This window comes from Theropithecus gelada, chromosome 5, assembly GCF_003255815.1.
Source record: "Theropithecus gelada isolate Dixy chromosome 5, Tgel_1.0, whole genome shotgun sequence".
Classification (NCBI taxonomy): Eukaryota; Metazoa; Chordata; class Mammalia; order Primates; family Cercopithecidae; genus Theropithecus; species Theropithecus gelada.
The window spans coordinates 16,402,141-16,429,868 of record NC_037672.1 but is presented as its reverse complement, the minus strand read 5'-3'; the positions used below and the strand labels follow the sequence as shown (position 1 = coordinate 16,429,868).

Below are 27,728 nucleotides of genomic sequence, written 5' to 3'. Positions count from 1 at the left end.
TGAGGCTGGAGGATTGCTTGAGCCCAGGAGCTCAAGGCTGCAGTGAGCTATGATCATGCCACTCTGAGTAACAGAGCGAGATCCTGTCTCTCTATCTCTCTGTAGAAAGATGAGTGGCACTTTACCATGTACAAAATGCTTTGACCATATGCTTGCTCACCTCTGATGCTTCAACAACCCTTAATGGTAAACAGCAGATGTACGATTTCAGCCATTTCTCTCACGGAAAACTGGATGTCGGTGCTGGGGCTGAAATTCAGGTCTTTGAATTACAACAGCTCATCTTCATCCCAGTGACTTTGAAACAGCAAATGTTTTTCTGGTAAAAAATAACAGAATACATATAAAAGGCTCAGAAGACTGCTTGGCACATTAATAAGTGATCAATAATGTTAGTTCACATTCTTATTTTAACATTAAGCATGCTTTGACAAGTCATCCGTAAATATCGAGTCATATTTCTGCCGTCAGTGACGGACCTGTGTCAACTTTTGGTCTTTTGAGGGTTAAGCAATTGTTTTCAGAAAAACTCTAAGGGAAGTACTTGATTCCCAACAAGCCTTTGCCTTGCTGAACAAAGGTGTGGTTAAGTGGAATTCTAGCCATTGAAGACCTGGGTTCATATTCCCACTCTTCCGGACAAGTGTCTGAGACTCTCATGCCTCAGCTTTCTAATCTGCATAGGATTATCGTGTGGAGTAAAATGAAATAGCACAGGCAGATCACTTAGCACAGTGCCTTGGTATAACGGGCACTAAATCGATGGTACTCTCCTCTCCACCCAGCCTCCTAGCAGTTCTATTTCTGATAATGAAGCTTCTGACAACAAAATGTGCTGCTGGCTGCATCCTTTTCTCTAGTGACATATTTCTGTGTGCTTTACCTGGCACGAGTTTACTGAACAAACATCTGTGTCTGCTGTGTACAAGGCTCTGTGTGTGGGAAGTGGCACAAAGATGTATATAATACAGGGTTCTGCTATCAAGAAGGTTATGAGAGTGTTAGAGCTCTGGTTCTCTATCAGTGATGAATTTGCCCCTAGGAGGCAACTGGTAAAATGTGGAGATATTTTTGATTGTTATGAGTGAGGGGTAGGGGCTAGCTATTGACTTCTAGTGTAAGCAGGCCAGGGATGCTGTAAATATCCCACAATGCCCAGGGCAGCACCTGTCACAAATAATTATCTGGCCCAAAATGTCAGTAGTGCTGTAGTTCAGAGGCTCTGTGTTAGAGATACAGGCCATGGGCAGAAATAACTAATATACATGGGAGAAAATGCCAGGATCTGTGTTTGGCGATGAATTGCATGTGGTAAAATGGCCATTTGGATTAATGGGTATAAATGTACGGTTAGATAGAAGAAATAAGACCTAGTGTGGTTTGTCTCGTCTCCGCAGTGAACTTTCAGCTCCTTGAGCGTAGCGACCTCTTCCGTTTTTTTGGCAGGTGGGGATATTTAAATCTCTATTTTGATGCACAATTAAAAATAAAAAAATGCCAAAACAGTGGTCGAAAATGGTACTATACTATATTTCACATGCTTACACTTCACAAATTAATGCTCGTAAAACACGCGCTCTCCACCCTCCTGGCCCTTAGCCCCATTCGCTGCACGCCCCGGGGCTCAGCACTTGCCCGCGGGTGGGAGGCGGGGCTTCGCCAAATCCCCGTCCCCGGGGCAGGGCCTGACCGAGGTTACAGGCACTCCGGGTGGCGGGGCGCCCCGAGCGTGGCAGCGCGCTAGGCGGCAGCAGCGGGCGCGGAGCGGGACGCGGCTGCCGCGCGTTCCCTCTTGGCGGGGTTGCCCGGCCGGGGCGGGGCGCGGCGCTCGGGCTCGAGGCAGTCGGAGCTGCGGTAGCCAGGCCCACCAGGAGCAGGATGGCGGCGGCGGCTGCAGGCGAGGCGCGCCGGGTGCTGGTATACGGCGGCAGGGGCGCGCTGGGTTCTCGATGCGTGGAGGCGTTTCGGGCCCGCAACTGGGTAATGGCTGCGGGCTGGGAGCTGCTGGGTCTCCGCGGGTGTGGCTGGGGCTTTTGTGTGGAGCCCGACGGGGGGCAGTCTAGAGGAAGCTGGGTGCCTCTGTGCGCCGCTTGACCCGTGTTGCTTGCACGTGCGCGCACAGGTCTCGCGTCTATACCTGTTTCCGAGTGCGTGCGCACGCCCAGTCCCAGGGCGCTGGGCCTTTGCTCTCCAAGGAGGTGCTCCGTGGGCCTCCACCAGACCCAAAAAGTCCGGCGTGACTCAGAAGAGTATTCCAAAGGGGAGGAACGGGAGCAGGGGTGAGAGGACGGAGAGAGAGTGTAAAAGGGAGGCTTTGGAATGAGACAGTACAGTTCCGGTTACTAGTCATGAGACCGTGTATTGATTACTTAATGCCCTAGGACCTCAGTTTCCCCATTTGTAAAATGGAGATTCTGATAGTGAGAGTTGCGAGGATTAGATGACATAATTGGTGTCGTTGCACATAAATTACCTGACGCCTGGTAAAAACTGTTTAAATGCTGGTTATTAATGTTACTGTTACTACCCACCCCTGTTCTTTTAGCCCCATTGGATCTGACAGTTTGAAGTCTCAGCACGGAAAAACGCTGACGGCTTATTTGCTTTGCAAAGACTATTTCAACTACTTTGCATAGTCAGGTGTCAGTTTCCAGGAGGCAGCAAGTCGGAGCAGAGCTGATCCATGGCCAAAGACCCTTGACCTCAGCCGCTCAGCAGGCCTCAGCACTTTCCCGGTGGAGACCCTGCCAGGGGCAGCGTTCTGGGAGTTTAGCAGCAGCAGCAGCCTGTGCAAGAGTTCCCCTGGGACCAGAAAAAGGCTCTCAGGATTTTCTTCAAAAAAAACCAAAAAAACAAAAAACCTATTTATCTATCTAATTTTTATAGATTTAGGGGCACAAGTACAGTTTAGTTACATGGATATGTTGTGTAGTGGTGAAGTCTGGGCTTTTAGTGTAACCATCACCCAAATAGTGTACATTTATCAAGGTTTTCTCCTTGCTCAGAATCTGGTAGAGGAATATGCTTCTAAATAATTCAGTCACAACACTCCCTTCCTGCCACCCATGTGCTCAGAGCCTGGGGACACTAATGAGGGTGCTTTCCCAGGTCTTCAAGAGATGTATGGTGGTGACAGAGGCAGCACTTCTGCCAAGGGCCAGGCACTGTGCTCCCAGTACCAGAGTTCCCATAAGACTCTTAATGCTCCCAATAACTTTAAGGTAGTAGATCCCGTTAGTGTCATGTGTTAGAGGGCGAAGGCTGTGCTTTCTCCTGGTGGTGGCACTTGGTCTTGGCAGAATCTGGAGAGCTGGTTTACCTCTGGCTCTTGGTCTTTCTACTCCAAATTCTTCCTGCCATCTTAGGGAGGGCTAGGATGATGGAGACTTTTCATTGTTTCGGAATCCCCCGTGGGATAACAAGTTAATTAATAATATAACAAATGTTGATAAATAGATGCTGTGTTTACAGCTTATGGTAGAGAGAATTATCTCTGCGGACTTCAGACCAAGAGACCCTGAGTAAGGACTGAGCATCACCTGTGCCAGGAGCTTTATCTTCTTCCATTTCATTTAATTCTTACACTGCCCCTGTTAATCATCAACAAACAGCCTCTTTTGTTGGGAACCTCTGCCCAACATCGGAGTGAGAACGCCATCTGGCAGAGCTGGGATTCAAACCTGATCTGTCTGATTTCCAATCCTAAAACCCATCCCTCTCTGCTGTAGGGCAGGGATCCTCTGTGGGCTGAATCTAGTCTGCCACCTATTTTTGTGCAGCCCAAGACTTAAGAATGGTTTTACATTTTCAGGTGGTTGAAAGTAAAATCAAATGAAGAAAGATATTTTGTTATATGTGAAAATTATATGAAATTCACATTTCAGCTCTGAAGATGTATTGGAACACAGCTGCACTTATTTTTTCCCCCTATTTATTGCTGTGTTCTGTTACAATTGCAGATTTGGGTAACGGCAGGGTTTGTGTTTTAGAGGTGAATGTGGAGGAGGAGGGGAGTGTTTGGAGGTAGGAGGTCCTGGGATGGAGCCCAGTATGGGGTAGGCTGGCCAAAGACAGGTATCCCTGGAACGTGTGAGAGAGGTCGGTTGCTAGTTTCTTTCTCTGGTGAGTTTTCATTTAAGCTTCTTACCTGTCTCCAGTCTCCTCCTTTCTTTTTCTTTCTTTCTTTTTTTTTTAAATGGAGATAAGGCCTGCCTTCTGCCGCCCGGCCCGGAGTACAGTGGTGCGATCATAGCTTACTGCAGTCTCCAACTCCTGGGCTCAAGTGATCCTCTCGCCTCAACCTCCCGGGTAGCTGGGACTACAGGCATGTGCCACCACACCTGGCTCATTGTAGCATTTTTTGTAGAACCGGGTCTTGCTGTGTTGCCCAGGCTGGTCTCAAACTCTTGGCCTCAAGAGATCCTCCCACATCGGCTCCCAAAGTGCTGGCATTGTAGACGTGAACCACTACATCTGGCCACCTCCCCTCATTTCTGTGTGACTCTTTCATGGAATAACAACTCACTACTTCTTAACCAAAGCTGTTTTCTCCTTCCAGTGGGTTGCCAGCATTGACGTGGTGGAGAATGAAGAGGCCAGCGCTAGCATCGTTGTTAAAATGACAGACTCGTTCACTGAGCAGGCTGACCAGGTAATTTCAAAAAGGCCCCCAAACGTTGTGAGGGGAACGCTGGGGAGAGGTGACCACTGGCTGTATGTTCTTCCTTTTTTTTTTTTTTTTTCCGGGACGGTGTCTTGCTCTGTCACCCAGGCTCTAGTGCAGTGGCGCGATCTCCGTTCACTGCAACCTCTGCCTGCCGGGTTGAAGCAATTCTGCCTCAGCCTCCCGAGTAGCTGGGATTGCAGGTGCCCGCCACTGTGCCCACCTTCACATCCGGCTAATTTTTTGTATTTTTAGTAGAGACAGGGTTTCACCATGTTGGCCAGGCTGGTCTTTAACTCCTCACCTTGTGATCAGCCTGCCTCGGCCTCCCAAAGTGCTCGGTTTATAGGCATAAGCTGCTGCACCTGGCCTGTTCTTCCTTTTTTTAAAGCTGTTGTTTCTCTAATTAGGAAAGCCATTTGTGCTCATTGAGGAAAATTTGGAAAAAGTGAGAATTGATACAAAGATAAATTATATAATCATTTTGAATTAGTTCACTGTTAATGTTTTGGCCTCTTGTCTTTTTCTACGCATATTGTATGTTAGTCCTTTTACAAGTTTAGGTAATTTTGTGTTTTATAGTTTCTGGTCAGCTTTATGTTTTTGTTTTCTATACTTAAATAGTTCTCCAGATTACTGAAAAAACCTCTTTGTAGATGTGTGATATTCCATTTTATGGAACGGCCACAGTTTACTTAGTTTCTGTTTATTGTACATTTGAGTTTTTTGCAGAATTTTTGTTTTACTATTATTAAGAATGTTGCGATGAACATCTTTGTCTACATATCTGATTATTATAATTATTATTATTATTAATTAATTAAATTTTTTTTTTTTGAGATGGAGTCTCGCTCTGTTCCCCAGGCTGGAGTGCAGTGGCCGGATCTTGGCTCACTGCAAGCTCCGCCTCCCGGTTTCATGCCATTCTCCTGCCTCAGCCTCCTGAGTAGCTGGGACTACAGGCGCCCGCCACCATGCCCGGCTAATTTTTTATATTTTTAGTAGAAACGGGGTTTCGCTGTGTTAGCCAGGATGGTCTCAATCTCCTGACGTCGTGATCTGCCTGCCTCGGCCTCCCAAAGTGCTGGGATTACAGATGTGAGCCACCATGCCCAGCGGTTTTTTGTTTTAAGAGTCTTGCTCTGTTATTAACGCTGGAGTGCAGTGGCACAGTCTCAGCTCACTGCAACCCCTGCCTCCTGGATTCAAATGATTCTTATGCCTCAGCCTCTTGAGTAGCTGGGATTACAGGTATGCACCCCAATGCCTGGCTAACTTTTTTGTATTTTTAGTAGAGACAAGATTTTGCCATGTTGGCCAGGCTGGTCTTGAACTTCTGACCTCAAAGTTATCCACCTACCTCGGCCTCCCAAAGTAATGGGATTATAGGTGTGAGCCACTGCACCTGGCCCACATATCTGATTATTTAGGATACATTCTAAAAAGTAGAGTTACCCAGTTCACAGCATGAACGCTAACAAAACAGGTTATTTTAAATTATAAAATTATATGCATATTATAAAACAAAAGTCCAACAAAACTATGTAAATAGTTTTATAGAAATAAACTGTGAAACTGTCCCTTTTCTCCCCATCATAGTATCATTTCCCAGAAGGATGCACTATTAACAGTTTGATGGATATCCTGGTATAAATGTCTTAGATGCTCTAGGCTGGGCGCGGTGGCTCACACCTGTAATCCCAGCACTTTGGAAGGCTGAGATGGGCAGATCACGAGGTCAGGAGATCGAGACCATCCTGGCCAACATGGTGAACCCACGTCTCTACTAAAAATACAAAAATTAGCTGGGCGTGGTGGCGCGCGCCTGTAATCCCAGTTACTCTGGAGGCTGAGGCAGGAGAATCGCTTGAACCCAGGAGGCAGAGGTTGCAGTGAGCCGAGATTGTGCCACTGGACTCCAGCCTGGGTGACAGAGTGAGACTCTGTCTCAAAAAAAAAAAAAAAAAAAGAAAGAAAGAAAATCTTAGATGCTCTTAAGCTGTGCTTAACTTATTTGAGAAGCCCTTCTGGTGAACTGCCTGGATGACTTTTGAGTCAGGTTCTCATTGTGTTGCCCAGGCTGGACTGGACTCCTGGGCTCAAAGGATCCTTCTGCTTCGCTCTCCGGAATAGCTGGGACCTCCTGAGTAGCCACTGTGCCAAACCGACTCTGTGTTTAATGGTTTTTAGTGCTGCAGCCCACATTCCCAAGGATAACTTCACATCACTGTGTGAGGCGCCATATTTTCCCAACCTCTCAGTGTGGCAGCAGGCCATTTTACAGCTGTGAAGATAAGTTTGCAGCGACTAAGTGACAAGGCCAACGAGCTGCTCGGTGGGGGGGTCAGGATCATAGGTCTCCAGATACGAACTTTAGTAAGTTCAGGTGCCGCTTGGTCTGCACGTGGGTCTGCTTTTCATTTAGTTGCCCTCTCCCTGGTAATCTCAATACTGACGTTTTATGATGCTTATCTGTTTTTTATAACAAATTTTTAAAATTTTAGAAGTGATGCATGTATGATATAGAAAATACAACTAAGCAAAAAGAAAAGGGAAATCATTTATAGTTCTAACATATAGTTAATCATTTATTTGTATTTCCTTCCAGTCTGTCTCTCCAAAATATACATGTATAAATCTACAAACTTTGAACATAAAACTGTGAGCACAACTGTGCTACTCCTTTGCTCTTTCTGAAGTGTCAGTTTGACATAGATTGGAATGTAAAAGCCAGATGACTTAGTTTAGCATTTCATTTTTGTTGTTCTTATTTTTCTTAGTGTGGTCTCAATGTTCCCATACCTAAGTGATACAGATTGGCCTTAGTGAATTTAATAGTGAAAGTTAACATGGCATTATTAGTTGCCAGGCACCATTCTCAGTGCTTTATTTTCATTAACACATGTTGTCTTCATTACATCCCAAAACAAAGCTTCTAATTTTATCCCCCTTTTAAAAGGGGGTAACTGAGGCACAGAAAGGCCCTGGTATTTGTCCAAGGTCAAACAGATAAAAGGTTGCATAGCCAGTATTTGGACACGGGCAGTGGGGGTCTGACAGCTGTTCTCTTAACTGCTATGCTAAGATGCCTTAAAGCAAAATCGTTTCATGTGAATAAAGTAATAAAGGCTAAAATGGCTGGGTGCAGGGCCTCACACCTGTAATCCTAGCACTTTGGGAATCCGAGGCAGGAGGATCACTTGAGCCCAGGAGTTTGAGACCAGCCTGTGCAACATGGCGAAACCCCATCTCTACAAAAAAATACAAAAATTAACTGAATGTGGTGGCACTGTAGTCCCAGCTACTCGGGAGGCTGAGGTGGGAGGGTGGCTTGAGCTTGGAAGGCAGAGGTTGCAGTGAGCTGAGATCATACCACTGCCCTCCAGTCTGGACAACAGAGCCTAACCTTCTCTACAAAACAAACAAAAAATGAAGCAATAAAAGCCAAAACGAAATGGAAAGGCTGTGCCTGGGCTTGGAGAGCAGCAGCCCTGCCAGGTGCGGGTCTCTGTAATTGGTGTCTGTTCTGTGTCTCTTCTGCTCTGATTAATTACAGGTTTCTAATGTCCCTGTAGATTGAATGTGGAGGTTATCCCCACCCAAGGCTTGACAGTAGAGTGCATCTCTAAGACAAAGATTGAGAGATGCGTTTGTGCTTGTAAACTTAGCTTTGCAAGTCTCTTCCCTCTTCCGCTACTCCACCAAAGGAAGAGGAGTACCTTCACCATACCCCCAACCTTCAGAATTTTTTGTCATGAAACTGGGGAAAGAGGTAATCAACTGAAATGTTCCTGCTGGGAGAGACACACGGTGTTAAGTCTTTTTTAAAAAAAAATTAAATGTAGGGATGAGATCTTGTTATGTTGCCCGGGCTGGTCTTGAACTCCTGGGCTGAAGTGATCCTTCTGCCTCTGCCTCCCAAAGTGCTGGGACTACAGGCATGAGCCACTGTGCCCAGGCTGACTTAAATCTTAAGAAGATTGGGCCAGGCCTGGTAGCTCAATCCTGTAATCCCAGCACTTTGAGAGGCCGAGGCGGGCGAATCACCTGAGGTTAGGAGTTTGAGACAAGCCTGGCCAACATGGCGAAACCCCATCTTTACTAAAAATACAAAAATTAGCTGGGTGTGGTGGCAGGCACCTGTAATCCCAGCTATTCAGGAAGCTGAGGCAGGAGAATTGCTTGAACCCGGGAGGTGCAGGTTGCAGTGAGCTGAGATTGCGCCATTGCACTCTGGCCTGGGAGACGAGCAAAACTCCATCTCAAAAAAGAAAAAAAAAAGAACTCTTAAGAAGATTGATCTTAATGAAGCAATTGGGATGTGTTGTCTCAGCCATTCCAGAGAAATATGGAAGGGTCATGGTGGATGGCCAGAATTGCCTGTCCTGACAGACTGTTCTTTTAATAAATTATAACAAGAGGGCACCTATATTTTCAGTGCTTTAAAATCTCAAACAAACAGAAGCAGAGAGATCATTAAAGTGAACCCCCATGTACTTAATATTACCAACATATTGCTATTGACTGTATTTTTTCTTTCTCTCACTTTTTCTTACAATTTTTCATTGGCATTTTTTTCAGAGTTGCAGTTAAAGGGATTTTTGGATGGGGGTGGGGAAAATAGGGTTGATATTCTTTTTGGATTCTAATTCTGTGATTTATGAAGAAAGTCTGGAAAGAAATATACCAGGATGTTAAGTATGGGCAGTGAAGCTCTAGGTGATTTTTTTTTTTAACCTTTCCCTACTTTTATTTATTAATTGTTTTATTTCAAGGGATGCTCATGCCTCTACCTTTCAGAATGTATACAGAGAGACTCTAGATTGTGTTTTAAAAATTACACTGAAGTGTACTTGGGCTTCAAAGTCTGAAATGCTCATCAGAGCTTAGTCTTCCACCTAATTTTCAAAGTGTTAATTGCCAGGTCCTGTAAACTGGCTTAAAAAGAAGACAAAAAGAAACTGAGTATCTGTAAAGATGCTAGCCTGTGTTGGCTTACCTTACAGTTTATACATTTTTTTTGTTCCTGTGTTGAAGGTGACTGCTGAGGTTGGAAAGCTCTTGGGTGAAGAGAAGGTGGATGCAATTCTTTGCGTTGCTGGAGGATGGGCCGGGGGCAATGCCAAATCCAAGTGTGAGTCCTGTCCTGAGTCACTCATTCGTTCTGCTCTGTTCTTTGTCCAGCTGACAAGGATTGTGTATGGACTAGGTGACAGGCCAGCTGTGTTTCTGTATATATCCCAGAATCTTTACAGTTGCTCGGGGAGAGAGTGATTAATGCTCTTAATCCATTTTATGGATAAAAAAGAAACTTTCCCTAGAGGACGTGAGGGGACGGGGGCATTGAGTTTGAGTTTAAAGTCGAGGCAGAATGAAATCAGCGTGGCCTGTGCCCCAGGTCATGTGCTATTCAGGCATTGGAGGATGTGTAGGAAGTGCAGAGATCATTTAGAAAGTCAGAAGTAGTCAAACTTGAATTTTTACTAAAGCTGATTCCTTTTTTCATCTTTTCTTTTCCTTTTCTCTTTTCTTTTCTTTTCTTTTCTTTAAGACAGAGTCTTGCTCTGTCGCCAGGCTAGAGTGCAATGGTGCAATCTCAGCTCACTGCAACCTCCGCCCCTCAGGTTCAAGCAATTCTTCTGCCTCAGCCTCCCGAGTAGCTGAGATTACAGGTGCCCACCAGCACACCCAGCTAATTTTTTGTATTTTTGGTAGAGACAGGGTTTCTTGGTCAGGCTAGTCTTGAATTCTTGACCTCAGGTGATCCACCCCTGTCAGCCTCCCAAAGTGCTGGGGTTACAGGCGTGAGCCATTGCGCCTGGCCTATTTTTCAACTTTTCATTATGAACATTTCTAAACATACCGGAAAAGTTGAAAGAACAGTTCAGTGAACACTCTTATATGCTCCATCTAGATTCAGTAACTGTTAACATTTGCTGTACTTGAGTTGAGCTTGTTTTCTTGTGCCTGTGTACTTTGTGCATTTTTTTGTTAACTGTTTGAAAGTAAGTTTACGCCTCACTATATTTCAGCGTGTTTCTCCAAAGAATAAGCCCGTCCTACTTTATGGTACCATTGTACCTAAGAAAATTAACAGTGATTATCTAAGATTAATGATACTGAGCCCACNAAAAAAAAAAAAAAAAACAAAAAAAAAACTCCCTGTGATAAGACTTTGTGTCAAGTCCTTGGGAGTTTTCATATAGCGTGTCTCACATTCTGAACTTGTCCGAACTTTTTTTTAAGGTGCTGTTTGACTTGTTCCTCTATCCTTGGTATTCCCCATGAACTGGAATTTGGGTTCAGAGACTCAGTTAGATTTAGCATAAACATTCTTGAGGTGCGAATTCTTCCTGAGTGATGGTGTGTACCTTATATGCCGTCACCTGGGAAGCTCAACGTGGCATCACCTGGGTATCTCAGCATGGCAGCTTGCCCTACCCTTAGGGATGCCAAATTGGATGCTTGGTTGAGATGGCAACTGCCAGACTTCCATTATAAAGGTACTTTTTTTCTGTTTGCAGAAGTAATTCATATGTGGGATGTATGGTACTGTAGGATTGTGTGTCAATGTCCTCTTTCCCAAGTATTATACTTTTCACCCAGTGGTTTTTGGCATTCGTTGATAATCTCTGCCTGAAGCACTTATTCTATCAGGGGTCCGAAAATGGTAGTTTTCTGATTCTGTCCTCCCTTCTACATTTATTAGCCAAAGCCATTTAAAAATACATTGATATTCTGCGACCCACATGTCAACGTGAGGGTAGTGCTTTGTGAGGTGATCAGGTTAGCAAAACAGCTTGATAACCTTTTTGTGTGTTTCGGGAGCAAGAAATGATAAATGTGGATCCATCAGGTTTTTTCCTAGTCTTTTTAGTGGGGAAATGCAATTCCTTGTTTATCACCTACCGACCCCTCCTATATCAGGAGGACGTCCTTTTTGGATCACCAGGTACCACATGCCCTTTGAGTCGCCCAGTTGGTGGTGTGATATATGTTACCATTTGTTCTTCCTTATGTCTCTGGCAAGGCCAGGGAGTTAAAACAAGTGTGAAATGGTTGTTATTTTAGCTTTCTTTTAAAGAGTCTTTAAAGCTAACGTTAAACTTTCAGCCATAAAATATGTAGCTCAGTGAAAACCCTCTTTATAGCTGTATAGTAATAGGCCCTTGGATTTTTATCACAGAGAAAACCTGACGTAGACATACAGGTTCTTATTACAAATCTGATACCATTCATAAAACAAAACAATCTTTGAATTAAAGCCAGTCCAGCAAATCAGTGAACTCCAGGTTTATTTGCTAAAATTTATTGGCCAACATTTTGCCAGTGTATAGGTAAGGAGGCTGAACCTTGGGCGATCCCATGGCCTGGGTTTGCACCCGTGTCTCTCACCACTGATCCCTGTGCTGTTTGTATTAGACCTTGCTGTAGACAGGGACCTGGGGACCAGGAGAGAGTGCTTCCCTGGGTGTGGGGCTGTGTGAGTTGAGCTCACCTTTTGGTTTCTTTTCTGGGAATGCTGAGCCCACATGTTTTTTCCCTCAGCTCTCTTTAAGAACTGTGACCTGATGTGGAAGCAGAGCATATGGACCTCGACCATCTCCAGCCATCTGGCTACCAAGCATCTCAAGGAAGGAGGCCTCCTGACCTTGGCTGGCGCAAAGGCTGCTCTGGATGGGACTCCTGGTAAGCCTTTATTTCCCCATCTGTGAAGTGGGGGTGCTTACCTTGCTTGCTGGGGCTGCTGGGCACTTCATGGGATGAGGATTGTTAAAGCCTTTACCCTCTAAGGTGCTTCACAGATGGATGGATTTTGCCTTCTTTTGGGCCTGAATCATTTTAGGGAGAAGAGGTCCGATCTTTTGTTTGCCTGTCCTCATGTTTATGGTGGCAAGGAACACGGTGATCTGGCACCCCCCATTTAGTGTATTTATCTGTGATCTACACTGGAATGAGTGGTGTAGTGGAAATTAATCAACATGGATTATTAGTATCACATTGTATCCATGTGTTCCAGGGAAGCAGCTTAGCAGCTGGAAATAGCATAGGTTTTAGAATGAGAGAGGTTCGTTTGGCCAGTACGGTAGGTGGCTCACACCTGTAATTCCAGCACTTTTGGGAGGCCGAAGCAGGAGGATTGCTTGAGCCCAGGAGTTCAAGACCAGCCTGGGCAACATAGTGAGCCCCTGTCTCTACATTAAAAAAAAAAAAAGGGAATGAGAGGGTTGAGGGTGGATTCTTTACCCTGGATGTGTGACCCTGAACCAGTTACTCGGTCTCTGACCAGATGTCTACTCTAGTTTCCTTAATTGTAAAATAGTGACAATGACATCTAACTTGAAGAGTGCTGTAAAACTGTAGAGGTGTTGCTATGTAGAAAGTCCACATGGTAGGCACCCATAAGTGGTAAGTCTTACTGTTATTCACAATAAATGGTAGGTCTTATAAAAGTCTTCACTCTTTTCACTTCACATATATTCTCACTTTAATCTCATCAATATTATCTTTTTCAGTTTACAGGTTAGGAAACTAAAACTTGGAGAGTTAAGTAACTTGTCTGGGTTTGTGCAGTAAGTAAGTTGCAGACTGACTCGAACCAAAACCCTAATAATTTACCAACTGTGTGCTTTTTCCATTATGTCATTTCTTTTGCACTTTTTATGACCAGTATTCATTTGCTTGGGTGGCTTAAACAACAGAGATTTATTTTCTCGTAACTCTGGAGGCTAAAAGTCTGGAGATCAAGGTATCCGCGGGGCTGGCTCCTTCTGAATCCTCTTATAGATGGCTGCCTTCTCCTTTTGTCTGCACGTGGTCTTCCCCCTGCGTGTCTGTGTCCTCGTTTCCTCCTCTTTTAAGGACACCAGACTTGTTGGACTAGGGCCCACCTTAATGAGCTCATTTTGACTTTGTTGCCTCTTTAAAGACCTTCGAATACAGTCACATTCTGAGGTACTGGGAATTAGGACTGCAATATATGAATGTTGGGGGGATGCATTTCAGCCCGTAACACTCCCTGTGGGATAGGGCTAAAGGAATTTCAGCCGGCGTAGAAAGCGGCAGCATAGGGAGGCAGGAAGTGTCTGCCTCAACTATCTAAGTTGAACTCTTCTTTAAGAAAAATGGGAGCTAGCTTTGACTCTCTAGTAAGTGGCAGAGACCTTGGGACCCTTCTCAGTTATTTATTTTTTTAGAGACAGGGTCTCTCACCCAGGCAGGAATGTAGTGGTACGATCCTAGCTCACGGCAGCTTGGAATGCCTGGGCTCAAGCAGTCCTTTGCCTTGGCCTTCTGAGTAGCTGGGACTGCAGGCACACACGGCCATGCCTGGCTCATTTTTCTATTTTTGGTAGAAACAGGGTCTTGCTATGGTGCCCAGGCTGGTCTCAAATTCCTGGCTTCAGGTGATGCCCTTGCCTTGTCCTCCCGGAGCACTGAGTATTACTGGCACGAGCCACTATGCCAGGCCCCTTCTCAATTTAAATGTAACTCACCGAACTGTGAGGCCGTGACTGCTAGCAATACCTTGCCTCTCATTTTCTTCTTCCGTTTCTTAGAGCGTGTGATGTTACAAGTCCGTGGCCATAGCAATCATTAAAGCTGTGTAAATGTTAGCTGTCTGGTTGGTTGAGATCTGATTTTTCTTTTAGATGACATGGGCAGAGGCACTAGAAAGTAAACAGAGAAAGGAGTCATAGCTTGACATTTAAAAAAAACAAAACCCTAGGATGGAAAGACTGGTTTTTCTTTTTTTCTTTTTTTTTTTATGAGGAGGAAGAGAGTTTTATTTTCTGCAGGGAGAAGGCCTAGAAATGATCACCAGACCAACTCAAAATTACAGAGTTTTCCAGAGCTTATCTACCTTCTAAGCTATATGGAAAGACTGATTTTTCTAAATGACAGAAGAGTCTCCTACTTTCCTTTGGTTTGCAAGTATCCTTTGATTACATTTTGGGTAGTGGTTAAGACTGTAGGCTCTGGAACCATGCACATTGGTCTTCTGGTAAGGCTCTGCCACTTACACATTTGGTAAATTACTTCGCCTTTCTGAGCCTCCGTTTTGTTATCTATAAAATAAGGTTAAATAATGTCTCCTTTATATATATGGTGGTTGTGCCTTGTAAATGTCTTAACGGATCTAAACGGACGAGAAAGGTATTACAGAGAGTCAACAGTGTGAGCCGTTATTATTATTCACTCCAGGCTTATTTCTGCCCAGCTATTCCTGCCTCAGATGTTAATGAATTTGTTCATCTGTAAGCTCTTAAGTTAGATTTTGTTAAGCTATTAATAATTTGAGTCATGATATCTTTTAAGTGTGCTGCAGACCTCAGAAAAATCTGGGGAAATTGATCTACAATTTGAAAGTAAACGATGAATCAGGATTAATAGTCCCTCAAACTCAAGAAGATTTGTTCGCACATGAAGTTTTTCACTTGGAAGGATACGGAGAAAACCTCACCCTCCTATTTCCAAAGTTGTATTTCTAGACTGTCTAATGTAGGATAAACTGTATTAAAATGGTGGTCACTTTTGTTTACCATTAAAAGATCTGTGCTGTGATTGGAAATCACTTTTGGGGGACCTCATTGATTATTTAATAATTTGGAAGTGTTGACCTTCTTAGTGAAATGCCTTTTTTCCATATCTTGCAAATAACTCGTTTTGTGTGCCCAAGGAAAGGTCATTCTGTAGAACTAGGCCATTACGGTTGCCATTTGCTTGTTTCTTTCCTTCGTCAGAGTCCCTGCTCTTGTGTTGTGTTGTTTGAATGGAGTGAAGAGAGAGCTCTGGGACTTTGAGGACCAGGGCTGGATTAATGAGCACTTATGCCCTGGTTTATTTTAATCACTGAAGAGTTTGTTATGTTTTTATACTGCCCCCTGATTAAACAGAGAAGCTAGGGATGGTGAAATATTCTTCTTGTGCTTCCAAATAGCTCTTTGAGACCTTGACCTTCTTTTGCAATTTGAGGTTGTTGTTGAAGCAGTTTTGTGATTGGTTCCTTGGCTGGGGTGTGATCCTCCCACCTCCTGCTGGACCTGTGATGCCTCCACAGCGATTACATTTTAAACAGTGTGTGTGCCGAGGATTTTAGGGAGACCGATGACCTCTGGAAGAAATAGTGGTTTTCAGAAGGTGGAGAGGTTTACAGTGATTCACCCTTCCTTCTTGTTGCTGTGATAGCAGCATTTAGCGAGCAGCTACAGTTGGGTGCAGTGGGGGAACATAAAGAGGAAAGAGACCTCATTCCTGCCACATGCCTGCAGGGCAGAGGGAAACCTACCCTAATAAAAGGCAACCCTTGATTCAGTCAGCAAATAGTCATCAAATAGTGGGAGGAAAGGAAGACCAATCGGTAGCAGGTATACACAATGTCAAAATTTGCTCAAATGGTACACCCTAAACATGTTTAAGTTTGTTGTATTTCAGTTATACCTCCATAGACTTGGAGAAAAAGGAAGAAATCTTTTTAGGCATCTGTCTTCTGGGTGCTTGGCTTGTCGGGCTAAGCTTGATCTTATTTCATCACCAGAGGTGTCTGTAAAGTAGATGCTATTCTTTTCCCTTGATTATAGAGGGAAAAAACCAAAGTTCAGTGATTTTAGGTGCTTTCTGTAAGACAACCTGGCTAGTTAGTAGCGGATGGGTCTGAGTAATAAATTGATCAGTAATTAATATGTAATTATAATCAGTAATTATAACAATTACTGATATAATTATGTTGAGATAATTTTATAGTTATATTGAGATAATATAATTATATTGAGAGCCTTCTGCGGGCAGCAGGCGTGCGGGTGGTGTGAGTGTGAGACCGGGCTAAATTACAGTTTAAGCACAGTGCTCTTGGCGGGGTGAGTCCACCTCTGAAAAGGTTTTGTTGAGGGAGCTGATTCAAATAGGGTCTTGGAAAAGGACTTGCTTTGACAAGTAGAGCTTATGGGAAAAGCTAAGAAGGCACGGTCTTAGTTTTTATTTAAGTAATTTAATTAATCAATATTTAAGTTGGAAAACTAACCAATGCATGTAGTAAAAATTCACTTGGCACTAAAAGAAACACAATGAATAGGGAGACGCTCTCCTACTCACACCCCTGATCTCTATGGCACTCCCTCCCAGACCCAACTACAGTGGTGGCTTCTTGGGTGTCCTTCTGGAAGCATTCTGTGCCATTCTACTGTGCGCCCATGCCATACTCATATACTTTTTAAAAAGCACCATAATTTGGCAGAGTGCGATGGCTCATGCCTGTAATCGCAGCACTTTGGGAGGCCATGGTGGGCGGTTCACCTGACTTCGAGACCACCCTGGCCAACATGGTGAAACCCCGTCTCTACTAAAGAATACAAAAATAATCAGGCATCATGGCAGGCACCTGTAATCCCAGCTACTCGGGAGGCTGAGGCAGGAGAATCGCTTGAACCTGGGAGGCAGTGGTTGCAGTGAGCCGAGATCGTACCACTGCACTCCAGCCTGGGTGACAGAGTGAAACTCTGTCTCCAAACAAACAAAAAAAGAGGCTGAGGTGGGAGGATTGCTTGAGCCCTGGAGGTCAAGGATGCAGTGAGCTGAGATCGCACCATTGCACCCCAGCCTGGGCAACAGAGTAAGATTGTCTCAAAAAAAAAAAAAAAAAAAGAAAAGCACCAAAATTTGATGACTCAATAGAGGCTTTTCTGTGCCTTACTCTTTTCACTTCATCATAGATTAAATAATTTAAAAGTTAGTTTGTCTGGAGTATTGAGAAACTCATGAATTACTGAGAATCACCTACTGTAGTTTGAATGAACAGAGCTACCAGTTTGTTCGTTTTGTTTTTTTGTTTTTGAGACGGAGTTTTGCCCTTGTTGCCCAGGCTGGAGTGCAGTGGCGCCATCTGGGCTCACCACAACCTCTGCCTCCTGGATTCAAGCAGTTCTGCTCCCCCAGCCTCCAGAGCAGCTGGGATTACAGGCACGCACTACCACTCCCAGCTAATTTTGTATTTTCAGTAGAGACGGGGTTTCCCCATGTTGGTCAGGCTGGTGTTGAGCTCCCAACCTCAGGTGATCCACCCGCCTTGGCCTCCCAAAGTGCTGGGATTACAGGTGTGAGCCACCGTGCCTGGCCCCAGTTTGTTTTTTCATTCCCACCGTTTTGGAGTGCCCACCATTTGATTAAGCCCCATTATCCTCCTTTGAGAAACCCACGTATTGCTCTTTTCTGAAAGCAATGAATAAAATATGTATTTATTTATTTATTTATTTTACTTTTTTTTTTTTTTTTTTTGGAGACATGGTCTGGCTCTGTCACCCAGACTGGAGTGCAGTGGCATGATCCTGGCTCACTGCAGCCTCGACCTCCTGGACTCCAGCCATCCTTCCACCTCAGCCTGCTGGGTAGCCGAGACTACAGGTGCGCGCCATCACACCTGGCTGATGTTTGTATTTTTTGTGGAGACAGGGTTTCGCCATGTTGCCCAGGCTGGTCTCAAACTCCTGGGCTCAAGAGATCCACTTGCCTCAGCCTCCTAAACTGCTGGGATTACAAGCCTGAACTACCTCACCTCGCCAAATAAAGTATTTATTGAATGCCACCTTTTGATTTGGGGTACATTGGTAAACAAAACAATGAAAATCCCTGCCTCTGTGGAACTTACTTTCTTCTGGGAGTGAAAGAGCCCTTTCGAGTTCATGAGGCGTGTCACGTTTCACGTCGTCTTCAGGAAAGCCTATGACCTGGGCATGAGATCCCATTTAGCAGGGAAGAACCAGAGGCTGAAAGAGCTGCTCGCCCAAGTCGCAGTGGTGAGGAAACACCTGGGTTCCAAGCCGTGGCCTTGAAGTCCAGATTCTGGATTCTTTCTGGTGTGCCGTGCCGTGCCTGGGAGCCAGCGAGCTGCCTTGTGCTTCTTTGTCTTTCTAACACTGAGCGTAGGGATCCCCACATGGAAGAGGCTCCGTGACATGGGGTGTGGTAAGTGGGCTTTGATGCCCGGGAGCAGGTGGTCCATGGCTGCCCCTTTCCAGGCTGTGGCTTTACAGGCAGCAGAGTGATGGCAGGTTGGTTTGATGGTGTTAAGGCCAGAGTTGTCACCTTCCCAATCATGTCACAGTCCTTCCATCGCTGATAAGGAAGGAAATGCCCCTGATGGGCCGCAGATGACTGCTTGATCTGGAGAGGAATCATGTATTGTAATATGAATAATGATGAGCTGGGAGAGTGGGAGAAGCATCACCCGCTCCCTGCTGCAGTCACTGGGAGAACATCTCCCTGGCAAGGTGCTGAGCAAAGCCATTCCTACACCAGGCTGGGCTCCCTCGGCACTGATCGGGTTCTGTGCGTGCCCTCCATGGTTTCCAACGCCCTTCTTGGATGCAGTCTCCCTCCATCCTCAGCACGGCCTTGTGAATAAATTGTGATCTGAGTTACCGCTCCCATTTACAGATGGAAAAAGCAGGCCTACAGAACCTGTGATTTTTTTTTTTTGGTGGCTGGAAAAGCAGGAGTTAGGGCTGCACTTTTTGAATTCCAAGTTGACGACCCTTTTTGCAACTCCTTATTGCTGTCCGTGGAAAAAGAGTTGCCAGTGACCTGCTGAGAGTCATGAATGACAATAATGGCCAGGACTGAGTGTTCCTCTGTGCTCAGTACTGTACAAAGGGGATTTGTTAACCTGGAAAAATAAAATCAATGGAGCTTTATTACTTGACATAATTAAGGAGGATGCTGGAAGTATTCTCCAAAGCAGTGTCTCTCCCAGGAGGGTTTCCTGGGGTGATGGAGAGGGGAGAGGGTGTGTCACGGCATGTGGAGGAGGGGTCCCAGGGGCACAGATGCAGTGAGTCATCACGCCAGCACATAGTCACATGTTGTGGTGATGAAGCTGTAGCATGGTAATGAGGAAAGTCCACTTGGGATCATCTCTAAGTTGCTGGTTTCACCTGATTAGTTGACTACATTCCATGCAAGTTGTGGGAAAAACCAGGCTGTGAAACAGGCTGATTGTTCAAGCTGTTGAAACTCCTGTAGTCCCTGGAGACCCTCCCTGTCTGCTACACTTGTACATGGTATTTTATTTGATTGTTAGGATTTGGGATTGCCATTCTCATTTCATGGAGTGGGAAACTGAGGATTCCAAGGTTTAGTAGCCTCTCCCAGAGTCAGTCACCAGCAAGCAGCGGAGCCTGGACACAAAGCCAGGTAGTCGAGTTCCAGGGCACATTTCTTCTATTGATTTGATGGGAAACATTCGTTGAGTGCCTGTCCTGTGCTAAGGGTGTGCTCGGAATTAAGTACTCTATTCCTGTGTGTCGTAATGAGCCCCTCTGGATCACACCTGAGTTTATACTGATAAGGTGATTAGTAGGTTGAGGCCCCTAGACAGCCTCAGGATGGAGCCACCTCCTAGAATGATCAAGCGATTAGGCGGTTAGAAATTTCAGCTCCACTTACCAACGTCCTGGAAGGGAGTGGGGCTGGAGATTAAGCTGTACAAAACCTTCCAGATGTGATGAGTGTCTGGGTTGAACACATGGAGGCGCTGGGAGGGCGGCGTGGTTGGAGCAGTCATGGAAGTTCCATGCCCACCCCCTCTCCTACCCTGCCTCTGTGTCATTCCACCTGGCTGTTCCTGAGTTGTATCCTTTATTATAATAAACTGGGAACTATTAAAAAAAAAAAGTGTTTGCCTGAGTTCTTCCAGCCATTCTAGCAAATGATTGCACCTGAAGAAGTTGTTGTGCAAACCCCCGATTCAGCCTGTTGGTCAGAAGTCTAAGTGGCCCAGGACTTGTGACTGGCATCTGAGGTAGGGTCGGTCTTGTGAGACTGAGCCCTTAAATCAGACTGGAGTACAGTGACGTGATCATAGCTAATTGCAGCCTTGACCTCCCCCAGGCTCAAGTGAACCTCCCACCTCAGTTTCCCAAGTAGCTGGGACCACAGGCATGTGCCACCAGGCATGGCTAATTTTTGTAGAGATGGGGTCCCACTATGTTGCCCAGGCTGGTCTTGAACTCTTGGGCCCAAAGGATTCTCCCGCCTCAGCTTCCCAAAATGCTGGGATTAAAGGCATGAGGTACCACACCTAGCCGGGAGTTCTAAGTGAATTGTCAGACACCCAGTTGGTGTCTGGAGACTTAGAGAATTGATTGTGTTGGAAAACACCTCAAACCCATTTTACAGATGCAGCAACTGAGGATTAGAGAGGTTTTGGGAACTTGCCCAGAATTTCTTTAGTGGTAAGTGGAGGAACTGGGACTTGAATGTGTCTAATTTGACTTCAAGGCCTGTGTTACAAATAACTGTTTGATTTTGCTGTCCCATTAAGTGTCTCTGTGTGCCAGGTGCTCACCAGCATTTAGTGATCAAAGGGTTCAGAACCCAGTTCTTGCCTGGGCTTTAACGTCTCCATCAGCTTTGGCACACGTTTGTGTGTGAGCCTGGCATGTACTCAACCTGTCTGAGTGTTGGTTTCCTAAGAATAAAAATAAAATCAACCTTTTGGCTTGTGTAATAAATGTTAAGTGTTAGATGCATAGTAGGTACACTTGAAATGTCATGTCCCCTTCACTTTCTCCCCATAAATGTTCATTTATCTTTTCTTCCTGGCCTCTTCCGGACCCTGGAATGCTGCACCTTGGACGTACCGGTGGCCTGTGTGAAGCTTGTGTTCTTGGAAACTGGCCAGAGGCCATAACTCCCAACCCACCTATTCCCATGCCCCCTTTCTCATGGCTCTTTGCCATTTTTTGGTGGGGGTTGGTGAGGGCGTCCGGCCTGGAGGAGGCCAGACACAGCTATTTATAAAGTTTTCAAGGACGAGAGATCTCAAGAGAAGATTGCATGTCCTTGCTGTCCCCCTGGCCGCCAGTGGTCACTAAGCCATCTTCTCCCCATTTCCCAGGTATGATCGGGTACGGCATGGCCAAGGGTGCTGTTCACCAGCTCTGCCAGAGCCTGGCTGGGAAGAACAGCGGCATGCCGCCCAGGGCAGCCGCCATCGCTGTGCTCCCGTAAGTGCTTGGGGTTCCCTGGCCACTACCCACCTCTGCCCCACTGCTGCGGGTGACCGTTTGTCTGACTGTAGCTTTCCACAAGTGACCTGTGTGTGTTCTCACCTCGGGCTCTGAAACGCACCAAAGTCTCTTAGGATACTTATTATCTTAATCTGTTTGAATTGCTCTAACAAAATACCTTAGACTGGGTGATTTATAAGGAGCAGAAATGGATTGCTTACAGTTCTGGAGGCTGGGAAGTCCAAGATGAAGGCGCCAGCAGATTTGGTGCCTGGCAAGGGCTCATTCCTCACAGATGGCGACTTCTATGTGTGCTCACATGGTGGAAGGGGCAAATGGGCCTCCTCCAGCTTCCTTTATAAGCATGCTAATCCCCTCCTAAAGGCCCCCAGTTGTCTCCTGCAGACCCCACCTCTCAATACGATTATGTTGCAGATTGCATTTTGTATGTGAGTTCGAGGGGGATACATTCAGACCATAGCAATACTTCAAGTTTTGGGTTCTCCTGGGCTGTCCAGAATGTTTGATTGGCTGGTTGGATGGGTCTGTCTTTTTTGCCTCTTTTTTTCCTCTCCTTTTCTTTTTCCCTTCATTATTTCTTCTTTTAAAATTAGACCACACATGTTATTTTTTTATATGTAGCTCTGTCTTTCAAGTCATTATATGGCGTATGGGTGTGTGTGAGAGAGAGAGAATATGGGAAACTGTTGGAGGTGTTTCTGTTGGCCATCAGGGGATAGTCCCCCATCAGCCGTCCCAGGCAGAGGCAGCTGCTTTGGAGGGAGGCTGTTTCTTCTCACTGGAAGGCTTCTAGCACCAGCAGGCTTGCCTCTTGCCTGTGGTCGTATTATAAAGGGATGCTGAGACTGTAGGGACTGCACTGATTAACTTTCTGGTTCCCTTTTAGTTGTGAGGTTCTGTGATTCTGTGACATGATTCCTACAGCTGTTTTGAATGATTCAAATGATTCCTGAGGCCCGAATGTTCTTGGGAGATTCATGCATATCTGAATTCTCTATTCTCCTGCCAAAAATCTTAAGGTTTTGTGGAAAATAGCCACATATTTAAAATTTTAGTACTTCAGTATTCTCATATTGAAAGGCATATTACTACCTTAAATCCTTAGAAATGAGTGTGCTACATGTTAGGGAGTGAACAAAGACACAGCAACAAAGCAGTTTAATTCAGTGAAGACTCTTTTTAAAAAAGGCAAAATGTGGCTCCTTCTGTTTTGTTCTTATCTGCCTAAGTGGTGAGCCACAGCACACCTTATTGAATTATGCTCAGATCTGGCCTTTGCTAGCGGGGACAGCTTCCTGCTCTCTCTCTGCTTATCTTTCTGGCTGATCTTTCCATGTAAATAGTACCCTCGGTGCCAGAGGCTCTAGGTTGTCATGCTGTATGTTTGCGTTTTCCTGGCCAAGGAGGACTGGGCACCTGTTGTTATAAAGGGGCGGCATGAATGACGTGCTTATCTGTGTCCATTGCAGGGTTACCCTGGATACCCCGATGAACAGGAAATCAATGCCTGAGGCTGACTTCAGCTCCTGGACACCCTTAGAATTCCTAGTTGAGTGAGTATTATAGTCATGTCCATGACTGAGCAGCTTCCAGCCCCTATTCTCTGCCTTGCTGTGGTCCAGAGGACAAGTCTGTGTTCCCTGAGGTCATCAGGGTGGTCTTGGGAGGTCTCTGGGACTCATCGCCCATCAGACGGAATCTCAGGGTAGCTGAACTTGAAGACAGGCAGCAGAGTGATGGAATGGGTAGTGCCGATGTGAATCCTGGCTCCCTCCCTCCCCAACGACCACGCTGAGCACATTATTGACCTGCTGAGGCCTTAGTTTCCCCACCTGGATCATGAGGTCCATCGTGCTTGTTAGGAGGATTAAATGTGATAGTGTGTGCCAAGCACTCGGCACAGTGTCTGGCCATAGCAAGTGTTCAGTGATCCCCAGCTGCAGTTTGTGTCGATACTGCTGTGACGAGGAGCCTCCACGGGGGAGGGGGACACCAGGTGGATGGCCTGGGGCACATGTCTGAATCAGTGTCGAGCCACAGACCCACAGAAAGAGCCCTTTATTTCCGAAATCCTTTTCGCCCATTTGTGAATATGGGTGGCATTTGAACGCTCATGAAACAGAGAGCTGAATTCCTCTTTTGTGTTTGTTTAGGTGTCAGTTCCCCAAGCCCCTCTAGTTAGTAAGCATGTGTTCATCGAGCACCCGCTATGGGCCAGGTGCTGCCCTCGGCCCTGGGGTCAGGACGAAGATGGGATCCCTACTCTCATGGAGCAGGGGGGCCGAGAGGGTCACGGTGACAGCCTGACCCAGCCGTGCCTCTGTGTAAACTGCTTTGACGACTGTTTGTCAGAGATGTTTGTGAATATACCAGTGTGCTTCTGGCCTGATGTTACAATCTCATTTAAATTCAATCGGGAGAAATTTGGGACTTGAATTTTATGTTTGAAACATGTACTTACAGAGCACTTTTTATGTCCCGGCCACCATTCTAAGCACTTCATAACTCTGATTTAATGCTCATAGCAAACTCTGAGGGAGGAGCTGTCTGTCATTTTTGTTTAAGGCTTAGAGACTTGGAGGGATGGCAGGGGCTAAGTCACTTGCCTAAGGTCACACAGCACAGCCAGGATCTGACGCAAGTGGTGTGGCTGCAGAGCCGATGGTCTTAACTGGTCTGCTGACAGTTATTTCTGTCTATGCCAGGAATCATGCTAATGCTTGATTTGCAGGAAAAAAAAGTGAAGTTGTAGAGGAAATCAAGCTTTGAATCGTGTTTGTGTTTGAATTTCTTTTTAAAGGCCGATACTCCCAACCACGCTTGAGATATTGATCTAAGACCTAGACTTTAGATGGAACATCTGGGGTCTTGTGTCTGAACTCGTGCTGAGCCACAGACCCACAGAGGACGAGCTGTCATAGGCCCCCTTTGTTCTAGAGATCACATCCACCCATTTGTGGTATTTGAAAACTGTCAGAAAAGTTGGCATAAAGTTTGCTTTGAGATGTTGGCGAGCACATCCTTCTTCTACCATCCCTGGTTAGAATGGCGTTCTCTCTCACCTATCCACGCTGCAGATGAGGGTGAAGGAGAAGTAAGACCATTTAAAACATGCATTGCAGCAAACCAACGTGGCATATGTATACCTGTGTAGCTAACCTGCATGCTGTGCACATGTACCCTAGAACTTAAAGAATAAAAAAAACAAACAACAAAAAAACATGCGTAACCAACACACAAAACCCTACACATCAAAACAGCACTGGTCTCTTTCAGAGCCTTCCCTCACCAAGCCCTGCCCTGTCCCCAGAGATGAGACCGTGACACATGACAGTACTTTAGAGAGTTTTAGCAACGCTTTGTTTTTTGAGCCCGGGTGCTCAAATGAGCTCATTCAAGCCCCAGAGTGGGGCCCTGAATGACTGGACCTTCAGACATCAGTGCTGGCCCAGAAGGTTCCAGATCGGCACTGGGAGTCTCCCGGGAAGGAACTGCTGAGCACTTTCCAGTTAATGAAGGTCCGAAGTCTCAGCTGGTACATTGTCAAAATGGATGATGTACTCAAATGTAAATGTTTTGTGTTAAAGCATTATCATCTACTTCTTGTTTCTTGTGAATTTCTTTTGCCCTTTTTCATTCCTGTCTTCTTACAGGGTGTTTTTGACTGCCGCAAGTGGGGTCAGTTGCTCCTCTCCTCAGATTTGTGAAATGCCCCTGTTACCGTATTTAACATTTTATTGTAATAGTCTGTTTTTTTGTATCTCTTTTTCCATTGTTTGGCACAGCGGCGGGTACTCTATAAATATTTGATTTTAAAAATGCCAAATAAATGAATTCTGTCTGTTTCTCTCATAAATTTCTGAGAAGGTAATATAGCAAAGTATTGTACATATGTCTCTCTCTTTGAATGAACTAATTAAAATCTTTAAAAACAATTTTTTTTTTTTTTTGAGACAGGGTCTCTGTCACCCAGGCTAGAGTGCAGTGTCATGATCACGGCTCACCCCAGCCTTGATCTTTGGGGCTCAAGCAATTGTCCCACCACAGCCTCCTGAGTAGCTGGGACTACAGGCATGTGCCACCATGCCCAGCTATTTTTTGTATTTTTTTAGAGGTAGGATTTCACCTGGTTGCCCAGGCTGGTCTCAAACTCCTGGGCTCAAGTGATCCACCTGCCTCAGCCTCCCAAATTGCTGAGATTACAGGTGTAAGCCACCACGCCTGGCCAAATTAAAATCTTTTAAAATCACAAAAGAATTCCAACAATGTAGAAAAATACCAAAATGAAAGTTAAACTCATGCCAAATCCTGCCACTCAGAGATTAAAATGAGTATACCACTGAACTCACTGGAGGCCTCAGTATGTGTCCATCATGCCTCCTAGCTTTTATTTATTTTTTATTATTTTTTTGGAGACAGGGTCTTGCCATTGTGTCCTGGCTGGTCTCAAACGCTTGGGCTCAAGTGATCCTCCCGCCTTGGCCTCCCAAAGTGCTGGGATCACAGGTGTGAGCCATAATGCCTGACCTTTAGTGACATTTATTTATTTATTTATTTATTTATTTATTTATTATGTTTTGTGAGATGGAGTCTCACTGCGATGCCCAGGCTGGAGTGCAGTGGTGCAATGTCAGCTCACTGCAACCTCTGCTTCCCGGGTTCAAGTGATTCTCCTTCCTTAGCCTCCCAGGTAGCTAGGATTACAGGCACATGCTGCCACGGCTAATTTTTGTATTTTTAGTAGAGATGGAGTTTCATCATATTGGCCAGGCTGGTCTCGAACTCCTGACCTCAAGCGATCAGCCCACCTCAGCCTCCCAAAGTGTTGGGATCACAGGTGTGAGCCATGGCGCCCAGTCCTGAGTGGCTTTTAAACGGTTGCTGCTGTGCCACCCCTTTCCCCCACCCCACAAGCCGTCATTGTGAATGTCAGCATGTGCCCAGATTTTTGCTTTGAGAATGTAAAAAAAACTTTTCTTTTTTGTTCCAGAACCTTCCATGACTGGATCACAGGGAAAAACCGACCGAGCTCAGGAAGCCTAATCCAGGTGGTAACTACGGAAGGAAGGACGGAACTCACCCCAGCATATTTTTAGGCCTCATCTCAGTGCCTGTGAGGGGCCTGCCAGAAAAGTCACTAACCCGTTTCAGTGTGGCCTTGTCCAGCCTTGTGTTTTCTGTAACCCCTGTTTGTGGAACGAGATAATAAGTCCTATTTTTCTCTCACGTAACGTGCATTTGCTCTCCTAGGACAGTGTAATACGTTTATGTGAAGTGAAAACATGCAAGATGGGCGGCCTGCAAATAGCATCCGTCAATCTGTGTTAACTGCATAGGGAAGGCTCTGCATAGTCCCTGCTATGGCGGTGTCATGTTGGATCACTTTTGAGACTGTTTATCTGTCCTTGACAGTGGCTGTCATCTTGACTGCTTTGTTGATTTGTTGGTATTGGGGACATTTGAAAGGCTGAGTTATTTTTGAATGTCATGTTTATGTCATAGACGTAGTTTTCACAGCCTTGAATTAAACTGCCTTAAAACTCCTTTTGTGGTATAAGCAAAACCCCATGGACCCTGTCCTGGTATCCTTTTCCTGTGTGGTTGCCCCATGTCCTCTGGCCTAGGGTTAAGTGTGCAAGATGACTACTTGTGAGTATTCAGAATGTTGTTCCTAATACATGCACTTGTTGTCCGTCTTCTTTAATCAAATCACGTCTTATATACAGCAGTCAGAGATGAGTGCACTAGAATCATGGATTGCTGGAGGTCTTTTAATCTGGTGTTCTCAGAAGGGGGTGGATTTAAATCCTGAAATAAATATTTCAACACAAGAACACAGGCCGGATTCTGCCTTGGGCGTGTCAAAATCTGGGGGTGATGGGATGACCCTATGCATTTAGAAGCAACTCTCCACATATGGCCAATATAGGCTGTCCTGGTCAAGAACTAGCAGTGATTTAATCCAACCTCATCATTTTACAGATGAGGAAACTAAAGTCCAGAGAGACATTACCTTGTTGCCAGTAAGCAGCAGAGCTAAA

At 45.4% G+C, this 27,728-nt stretch overlaps 1 protein-coding gene across 4 annotated transcripts; it reads left to right on the top strand.

The window, feature by feature from the left end:
• The first annotated feature begins 1,703 nt into the window (after positions 1 to 1,703).
• On the top strand, positions 1,704 to 27,518 carry QDPR (quinoid dihydropteridine reductase). 4 transcript variants are annotated; one of them, XM_025384989.1, is made up of 7 exons: positions 1,704 to 1,980; positions 4,559 to 4,651; positions 9,701 to 9,797; positions 12,212 to 12,352; positions 21,555 to 21,663; positions 23,157 to 23,240; positions 26,678 to 27,518. In XM_025384989.1, the coding sequence occupies exons 1-7, from the start codon at positions 1,879 to 1,881 to the stop codon at positions 26,781 to 26,783; spliced, it is 732 nt and encodes a 243-aa protein (XP_025240774.1). In that variant the 5' UTR covers positions 1,704 to 1,878; the 3' UTR covers positions 26,784 to 27,518. The 4 variants fall into 4 exon arrangements, with proteins under 4 accessions (XP_025240774.1, XP_025240778.1, XP_025240776.1 ...); XM_025384993.1 differs by having other exon boundaries at positions 23,157 to 23,244; XM_025384991.1 differs by lacking the exon at positions 26,678 to 27,518 and adding an exon at positions 24,488 to 25,521.
• The last annotated feature ends 210 nt before the right edge of the window (positions 27,519 to 27,728 follow it).

Bases quoted from the DNA above. Each gene is read 5' to 3' on its own strand.
- QDPR (XM_025384989.1), top strand. From the start codon at position 1,879: ATGGCGGCGGCGGCTGCAGGCGAGGCGCGCCGGGTGCTGGTATACGGC. The intron at 21,664-23,156 runs GTAAGTGCTTGG...TGTCCATTGCAG, and splicing joins GCCGCCATCGCTGTGCTCCC to GGTTACCCTGGATACCCCGA. The intron at 23,241-26,677 runs GTGAGTATTATA...TTTTTGTTCCAG, and splicing joins CCCTTAGAATTCCTAGTTGA to AACCTTCCATGACTGGATCA.